The 10000-nt window shown below is 39.1% G+C and overlaps 1 protein-coding gene across 1 annotated transcript in view; it reads right to left on the bottom strand.

Annotated features, from left to right (window-relative positions):
• gfra1a (gdnf family receptor alpha 1a) overlaps window positions 1-10000 on the bottom strand; it is a 99171-nt gene that overhangs the window by 9207 nt on the left and 79964 nt on the right. The window contains exon 8 of the mRNA XM_005741537.2: window positions 3234-3415. Coding sequence (XP_005741594.1) covers window positions 3234-3415 — 182 coding nt within the window. The remainder of the gene's footprint in view (window positions 1-3233; window positions 3416-10000) is intronic.

The following is a 10000-nucleotide window of genomic DNA, read 5'->3' on the forward strand; positions in this document are numbered from 1 at the left end:
CAACTCTCTCATTAACTTGTATTTGACGTGGTATCAGAGCAGTGCCAACAGCACACACGCATCAGTACACTACCAAAGCTCATTATCAGTGCAGACTGGGTGTTTGTGTGAGTGCGCTTGCCTTTGTGTGGATTTGTGTGAACAGGCTTGAGTGTGTAATTGCATCTATCTAGAATATCTGTCTGTTAACTTAACTTGCAGGGCTTCATGGCTGCTTATACTGTCTGTGCCTACGTGCATACAGTACAACCTTCCTCACCCACATACATATTATATGTTGCAGCTATCACTTTCACATAGATTAAAAGCTATGCTATTCTCATACTGAGTAAGTAATGTGGAGAACGGCCCAGCATAGCCAGCTACATTGCTACTAAGACACTTTGAAGTGTTGGTGTGGCACTCGGTAACATCACCTCAGAACCACATTACTGGTTGATTCTTCTCTACATCACTGAAAGCAGCCACTACTGATTTGTCCTGCAGCAACAAGTGTTGTTCAGTGTCAGGTTTAGCTCTTAGCAGACTTTTTCACCTTCTAACCTCTGATATACATACAGCAGACCTTTGTAGGACTTTGAGCACAATGGTATGTAAGCCAGGTTTGCAAAGTCATCCTTTGTCATTCTGGTACATCACTGTAATGCCAGCCCACATCAGATCACCAAGCAACTGGCCGATTTTATAAATGGCATGCTATTTGTGCATCTGCACGCCACTTTGCAACTTGCTCAACTTCCTTCATGCAGTCAGTCATAGTTTGTCTAAATGTGCATCTGTAGTTTCATAAAAATCAAAAAGATTAAACATAGAAAATATACACAGAACTAAAAGTAAAACTAGCTAAAAGCAAAAAATGGTAAATTTTCATAATTATTACTTTTATTAATGAATTTTTAATGTCACAGTTGTTCTGCCTTCAGTCAGGTGCCCAGTTTTCCATGATTAATGCAGCTCTGGCTTCAGTGTTGTGCTAATTAATATTTTAAATATTTAAATAAAACATGTTTGGTAGGTTAATTAAATTCTAAATTGGCTGAAGATGTTAATAAGTAATGAATGTTTGTCAGTCTTGCTTTATCAGCCATGTGATAGACTGGCGACCTGTCCAGGACGTACCCTGCCCTGACTCTATAACGCTGAACAGTCACGGGTTCAGAGTCCCCCGTGACTCTGAACTCCATAACTGGTTGATTAAATGGATTAGTAACAAATAAATAATCGATTTTGTTTCTAAAAAGAAATAGGTGATTTCAAATGACAAGGCTACATAGATCTTATGTAATCACTCTTTATTTTGGCCGGTTTGTCGTGGGTTTAAAACCCTCAGCTTTACTACTGTGGTGCACTCTTACTACACCCATCAAACAGGTTTCTAGAAAAAGCAGCAGTAAAAGCTGCAATAAACTCGGCACCAAACTGCAACCAAAGTGCTGACTTAAATCGCTAAAGACCCAGTCATTTCCCTCAGAAGATGGAGGATCTCAAAGGAGGCTTAAATTTATCAGGTGGCCAGAAACACGTCTCCCAGTGAATCGTAATGTTGTGTGTGTCCACTGAATGTGGAAATAAACAGTCTAAAAAACAATGTTAATAATTGTCTAGCACTTGTTCAGTTTCTCTCAAACAGCAGAAAAGAAAAAAAATCAATTTATGAAAGGCTGGGTTCAAAGGCTGGGTTTTTAAAAACGAAGCTAATTTTGTTAAGTGGAGTTTATCCTCTTTAAAATTTGCTGACTGTGGATTTTTAGCGGTATTACAAAGACAAAGACGAAACCAAAACTATTCAGAAACGGCCGAAACAGGCACATCATGTGCAAATATAAGATAAGGATAAAACATGGTGTTTACAGTTAAGATTTCTATTCACAAAAAGAAACGATTAAGGTGAAAGTGCCTGTAAACAATAACTTTAACAGTTGCATGCTGCTGCATTGGGTTGTGGTATCGTTATATGTGAAATGGCCCTCTGAGGCTCTGTCATCTCTCTGCTGGTAATCACAGTGTTATCCTCATTTCCTCCCTGACCCAGGAAGAGCCCGTCACCAGTGTTCAGGACTGATCCCTCCATTTAGTCAGCCAGATAACTGTTGTTCCTGTAGTGCAGAAGAAGCTGCTCCAAAGGACAGACTGACAGTTTCAGAGCCTTACAGGTCACATTAGGGAATATGTGGATAAATGCACAGATAAACACATGAGTGTGTCAGTTAATGAAGGGGCACGCCTAGAAATCTACATAGGGGGTAAACATGAATAATCCCACTGGAGAAAATATTCCTGTCCACTTAATACAATATAATCTCTGATTTGACAAAAGAGGAAAATCTCCCTCCATATCCCCATCGGCAACTTTTTAGTACCAACCTGGCAATATGACAATTAAAAGAATCGTAATGTTGAGTAAAGCTGCAGATGTTAGCTGGTATTCTCAGTCTATTTGGCAGTAAGGACAATACCCCACATTTATTTGTACTACAGTACTCATGGATCTAGGGGGGTGGTCTTCACACGACATACAGCCACTATAGGCGGGGTTAGCACAATGAGGAGAATATTATGAACCAAAGTTATATAAGATTATTCTTTTTAGAATATTAATTAGAGAGAGAGAAATGACATTTACCAAAGAGTTGCAGATTATCAGGTCAGATAAAAAAGAAGGAAACTTTAATACCTTTTAGAAAAAAAAAATCCTTTTTTACAAAGTAAAACTATCTTGCACCTGTGCTACATTGACTAGAATCCAGCAAAAATAAATTTGGGGCATGCTGAAGGAGGGTTTCAATCTTGATATGTATAACCTCAAATGTGAGACTCACATGTATGGTGTCATTTGGTGTCTAACTGAGAAATAACACCGGGAAAAAGGAAAAAAAAGGTCTGAGAATCATTTTCTTACAGACTTCAGCAGTCATTTTTTTCCTTCTTATAGTGCTATTTAATTTTCTTTGTGATAGCCTCTATAAAATCCCCCTGAAAACTCCATGCCGGCTCGCTTTGTGGTAGTTTGCAATTTTTGAGGGGCAGCATTGGAGGCAAAAGATGATGACAAGTTGACCTGCAGGATGACAGCCTTCCCTGCCATCTTCAAAGCCACTGGATAAACCCAGACTAAAAAAAAATAGTACCGCTCCTGCAGTGTTGATCTTTGAAAACTAGACATGATAAAAAATGTTGGAGATTGGCTGGATATGTGGGACATCTGGTCAAGCTAACCTGCGTGTGTGACCCACCTGTAGGCTGCCGCAGAAGTGATAGATTGCAGGGTCTGTGTTAATGTGGTTGTCAATGGTGTTGGGGTTGCGTTCACGGTTTCTTTGGTAGGGGGTAGTGATGGAGGTGGTGGTCTGGACGGGGGACATGGGCTGCCACACCCCGACATCAGTTCCATTCCCGAAGGCCTGGATGGCGTTACCTACAAAGGGAAGAAAAGAAATGATTATAGGTTTCCTGTCCAGAAAACCAAATCCAGGTAAGTTAAGTTATTTCATGGCTCAAATGCACGATAATCCCCGTGTTAAAAGTAAAACTGTATTTTGCCCAAACCACAATTATAGGAGAGTTAGTGGGTACTTAAGTTTTGTTATCACTTCCCTCCATTATAAATTCACCACACCGTCAAAAACCTGAGTGCTGATGTGGCTATTTACCATTAGAGTCCATTAGCAACCCTATTAATAGCCTTCTATGGCTTTGATGTAAAACACACACACATGCATACACACACACACATCAGAGGGAAGCTGAGCCTTACAGAGCTGCTGTTTGAACGTAATGATATTCTTCCCTCCAACAGTGAATTATGACCCTGAAAACTGTGGTAAAGGAAGGAAGAGCTGATCTGCATAACTGCTCTTTAACCCCACTCAAATATTCATACTTACATGTGCAAAGACACGTGATTATGTCGGTATGATGAACAGCATGCAGTATTTTCATATTGCATGTTCAGGTTTGTTGGTTTCCGCAATTTTCTTTGACAAATCCAACGTCAAAAATTAAAAACGCAGTTGTGAGACAAATTTATATAAATATTAGTGTAAATTATTACTATAATCTGTGTTTAAAATTGATTGCCTACATAGAGCATCAATGCAGAAACGCAGTGTTGCTTTTAGAGGGGAGCTAAAATAAAGTGCTGCAATTAAGTTTAAAATAAAATGTGTTTTATTAGCAGAATAACCTATCAGTCTTTTCTAGCTCTTATTGAGATATATCTGTCTTAAAAAAGATCCATCATAATTCATTAATGATAAAGGATCTATATTTGAGAGTAAAAGCAGATTCATGGTTGCAGATTCATGTACCTTAAGGTATAACATGTCATTAACCTGCACCTGCAATAACTTGCAATGCATTAAATACATTAAAAAGATCAGTCAACGTTTGACATTAAAGACTTTGCATAAAGTCCTTAAATACACCCAGCTGGACTTGATAAGTTCATTTGTGAAATGGTGTAATCTAACACACAGTAATGTTGTTACTTTGAACATAAAAATGATAAAAAATTAGTATAATGACATTTAGTTGCTGAGCTACAGATGGTGTAGCAGGGGTTTGAGGAGAAATAAGCATACATAAATAAAGACAGATATTTTTTGTATTATAGTAAGAAAGCTCATACTGACTCATACATATATGCCTGGTGATTTGCCTTGTATCTGAATATGATGCTGACACCAGTCTATGTTGTTGCTTCTGGAGAAAATGAGGCTTTATTTTCTCCAGTAGTTCAGGAAACATTCACTCCATTAAAGAGAATATGGAGACACATCCATAACCAGTTTAAAGGAGGATCTAAAAACCAAGTGAACCTGTTTCAGCCTGCAGACCTGTAAATTTGCTGATTCAATTCCAGGCCTTTGTAGAGTGGCATCCTTTAGACCGGTTGTTTCTTTGCAGGACCAAAGGAGTACCAGCAGCCGTGTTAGCAAAATTAATTTGTGAAAACTGAAGAATGGCTGATATCAGATCTGAGAGAAACAATCCTCGTGGTCTTTTCTGAACACAGCAAGACAGCGTCCCCTAATTCCTGCTGAACCAAATCTACTCGTTTTCTTGTGCAAGAGGAATGAGGGGATCCTCGGTGTGTGCCTGGCATCTCAGAAGGTGATAATGTTCTCAAAATGTTTACCTCTGGCTACATGCATTAGAAAAGTCTGGATTTTAAGGATATTTTATGGAATTTTATGCAATCAGATTTTGTTCTGATCTGTTTGAATAGTCCATGTAAAGAAAATGGTGAAAGATAAATGACTTAGATTTAAAAAAGAGTTTCTTTGAAGCCACTGAACAAATCACGATCTTCCGCTCCTCTGGTCTTTCCTTTCCTTCCTCCTGAGAAACTGATTTCCAATTGAACTCCCCATGACCTAGAAAGAACCTTTGAGTTAGTTCCAGTCTGCAGATTTAATAAATGTGACTAGTAATCTCGAACTAAGCAAACCCAGAGGCTTCTTCACTTGATGTGCCTTGCCAAAGTGAGCTCTGGTAAGAGAAAGATCTCTGACACAGACAAACAGCATAATGTTTTCATTAATGTAGATTCTATAGAACTTTATTGTGAAGGTCGTTGTTGTGATTTGGCACAACTTAAACAAAACTACTTTTTTGTTCAGTTTAGTTTTATCAGTGTAGAAATCACATATAATGGCAGAAAAAAAAGGCTATGATTGTGTTTTATTTATTATTAGCTATAACAATAGACATGCCTTTTCTGTGTGTACCTTTCATTTTGACAGTGACAATGCAAAATATTATTCCCTCAACATATTTGTTTAACATTTCACAAGAGATGCGGTAGCTGAAGAAATTGGCTGGCATTAATTTTTGGAGATGCAATATTCAGCACAAAACAAGTAATTTTTGTCAATATCCTGCAGCCCTGATGCGTGCGGCTCTGCTCAAGCACGTGAATATTTAATTTTTCGCCGATGTGTGTGTATGCGATTGCGTAGCTGGTAGCTTTGTGTCGAGACAGCAGAAGGCTGATGGGGATATTGGAGGTGTTGATGGGCTCTTTTTTGTCTCTTCTGTCTGTCCCCTCACCTAAGGCCTAATTACAAAACACACTCGTAGCACAGTGAGCGTGCGTGAAAAACAGGTTACATGTCAAATTAAGGCACAGGACATCAGACCTGCATGTGTGCTCACTCCACTCCTTATTTTTAGATATACAATGTTTTGGAACCTGTGTTTTTTCCTGGCTCCTCTCTGACATTTCCACTCATTTGAAGTGTTTTTGGCAAGGTGACGTCTTTGACTAATTATTCAGCATGCTATTGTAGAAATAAATAAAAACTTTGTTCAGAGATTAAAAAAAGGATTATTGATATTTCCTTAGTTTCTGTTGGAAGAGCTCACATACAAATATCTGTAAATATATCTACAGTTACAACAGTGGATGCGCATATTAAACATGACCACAGTTTTAAATATTGAGGTCAGTATGTGTCTAAGCCAAATACTAAGGATTCGAGTTTTTTTTCACTTTAAAAATCACACTAAGAGCAGAATTTCATAATATAGTCATTTTAAACATTAGTGCAAAAGTAGCACTAAAACAGTTTCTTTCAGTCAGAAGATCAAGTGAGTGGCTGCACAAGGAAAAGGAACCAATGATGATTTTGATGTGTGCATCATGCAAAGTCACTCTCGTGAGTTGGCAATGAGGATAATAGTTCCCATTCTCAAAATTAGACTACAACCAAAACTGAAAAACAAAATACAAGCTAATCTTCTCTAAAACATTATAAATGCAAATACAGCTAGGTGTTATGCAAATTATTTTTGCAAAATACCACATTTTAAGCATCAGAGCTGTTTGCTTACCAGCATTTGCAAAATAGCAGTTAATCAATATTTGATCTTCTTATCTTGAATGAAAAACGAAACCTTTTTGTACTTATGTGAAATAGCATGTGTAGCTTTCATTGTGAGTGAAAATGTCATCAGCACACTAACCAACACGAGCATATTATTCACTAAGGTGACACTGGGCAAGTTCACACTCGTACCTCTGACATTCACACACTACCACACAATTTCTATGGTTTCACTTCACTTCCTACAGATTAAACTTCAAGAAGAGAAAGTATTATGTTAAGGGCAAAGCATCAATCCTTGAGCATATTTGCATAATAAACCTAAAGACACTGAGCCTTTGGCTTTCCTCAACACATTTGATACAGAGCTAATGGAAGTCCTGCTACTATTTACTCAGGATACATAAAAATGACTCTGTGGCATACCAAACAAAATATATTCAGTACATTAGTTTTCAGATACTGTTGACTGTATGAGATTTATGTGGCCAGTTTGATGTCACCCGCTGGTTTTGGACTCCACATCCTAAAGTTTCAGCATCAGCCTTTAATATGCACCCATGCTGTTTTTCTGAAGAGAAAAATGGCCGCAGTGAGAACGTAGAGCGTTAAATTATCAGCTAAAGCTAGAAAGCAGGGTTGTTAAGCATGTCTGCCAATTAGTGCAAAGTAACAAACTAAACAGGTTAATCAAAAAGAAATTCACAGACTTTTTGAGTGGGCTACACCAGCGGTCTCCAACCTTTTTTGTGCCACGGACCGGTTTATGCCCGACAATATTTTCACGGACCGGCCTTTAAGGTGTCGCGGATGAATACAACAAAATAAAACTAGTACCGGTACCGAAAAAAAGAAGATTTATTCATAACACACGTGAAAAGACCCAGGAAAACCAAGTTAACGATAAAAACGATAACAAAATAACGCTGAAAACCGAGAAAAACTATACATTTCACACCTGAGCCACAACTCTCGCGGCCCGGTACCAAATGACTCACGAACCGGTACCGGTCCGAGGCCCGGGGGTTGGGGACCGCTGGGCTACACCACACAGAAAACCATATTATACCTGATATAACTTCATTAATAAAAAACGACTAAAACCACAAACACAAGACGTCCAGTTCAGTGACTCAAACAGGCAGAACTGATGACTAGTAAACAGCAAACAGCCACGTGCATAACTCCAGTATCCAAATGAATGAGTCAAATTAAACCGGAAGCCTTTTTATATACACTAAGTAGCAAATCTCTTTCAAATAAACCTTTCTAAAACACTAGGACAAACAATGATTTAACCTTCATCAATGCAAACGGCAATGTGCACTAGAACAAACATGATATCATCTTCCCACTGCAGCAGATATTGGTGTTAGTAGTATGAGTTTGCCTCATGCAGATGTCTACATTACCACTTTATCTCACTTTACATGTACATGGATTGTTGTAATACTAGAATTATGTTGGACGGCGTGACCTTTGCATATGCAGGAAACAGGGAGGAATTACACTAAAAAAGCTTTGAATATATTAAAGTTACAGTGTCTCCTTGAGAATATTAAAGCAGCGGATCCGAACCTGGGGGTGGGTCACACAATAACCGAGAAGCTGTATAAAAAAATTACAGGATAGGAATGCAGAAGGAGGTGTGTGCTATAATCAACCTCAATACTCTGAAAGCTCACACAACAAAACATACACATTTAAGGAAGTCAGAAGCTTAGAAAGATACAAACCAATGTAATGCTCAAAAAACCCTCTTTTCTGTCTTTTTGTCTAGTCTTTGTCCTTCCTCAAGTTACTTTCTAGCCATGACCCTGTAGCTGGTGTGTGTCAAGATCGTCAGAGTTGTCAGTTCCACTTACTGCTGAGCAAGCCTAATGAGAGCAGAAGGAGGGAGGGCATGAAAGGATGGAGATGGAGACAAAGAGTTGGGATGAGCAGACAGAAGTGGGATGAAGCATGAGCTGGAGAACAAGGGGAAAAGAAAGGGTTGTAATGGGAAAAATAAGGGAGCAGTGAAGAAAAAGGGAGAACTGAGACTAATAATGAAGAGTCAGAGGAGGCGTATTCCTCCTCACTTTGAACTATGTTCAACTTCCCCAGTGAATAAAAGCAAATAGTAGATATAGAGGGTGTGTTTTAACCCACGTTAACCCCCTTTGATCTTGGAAATCTCACAATGACACTTGAACACACAAAATCATGCCAGCACGCAGAAGCAAAGACGTTTCATGTCTCCCACGTGCACTAACTGGGTGCAGACTCACACACACGCACGCCGACTGCAGCGGCCCTTATTATCTAGAGCAGAGGAACCTTGTTAACCCTGACTGGTAAAAAGACAACGGAGTAGAGAAAACAAGAAGAGGGAGGGGAAAAAGATAATAGAAGAGGAGAAGACAAATGAGAGCGTGAAAGAGAGAAGAGTTGGTGAAAACGAGGCTGCCTCTTGTTGGTGTTTTCTCATCTGCTAACTGCCATTCTGACAGAGGAAAATCAAACCACCCACTCTGCTCATGTAGAGCCGAACAACCGGCACCAACTCATTCCCCTCATTGTGACTACAGCTCATTGTCTTCAATGCACACCACTTTCTGCAGCACACACCCACGCATGAACACCCTGCCCAATTGACTGCTTGCCACACGGGTCTCGTGGTTGATTGCTTCATCAATCGAATACTGAATTTTTAATTAAGGTGACTGTACATCTTGACAGCTGCAAATAGATAGTGGTCAATCTGTGCTATGTTGCACAAAACTAATTCATCATTCAGACCAACTTTCACCCAGTGACAGGTTAAAGCTGCTTGTACAACAGCAACGTGAACAAGATTTCAAAGTAGTGTTAACTCATTCAAATTGCCACTCGAGGCTTTTTCAGGAAAAAACAAAAAACACTGTACATTACACTGTACATCAGGATCAAGCTGGTGAATACAGAGGGACCTTCAGCAGCTGATAAGACAGATATTCTCACTGGGAGTTGGCAGAGATTAGAAAAAGAACTGAAGGACAGTTAAATATTGAATTAATATCTACCCTGTGACCAGAAACACAGCTAATGGCAGCGTATGAGATGTGATTATAAAGTTACGCAATTCCGCCCAGGAAACATAACTTTCAAATCCTCCTGGTACACTGCTGGACCACGTCAACAATGGCTGCTAT

This window comes from Pundamilia nyererei, unplaced genomic scaffold, assembly GCF_000239375.1.
Source record: "Pundamilia nyererei isolate P.nyererei 1_Seehausen unplaced genomic scaffold, PunNye1.0 scaffold00111, whole genome shotgun sequence".
Lineage (NCBI taxonomy): Eukaryota > Metazoa > Chordata > Actinopteri > Cichliformes > Cichlidae > Pundamilia > Pundamilia nyererei.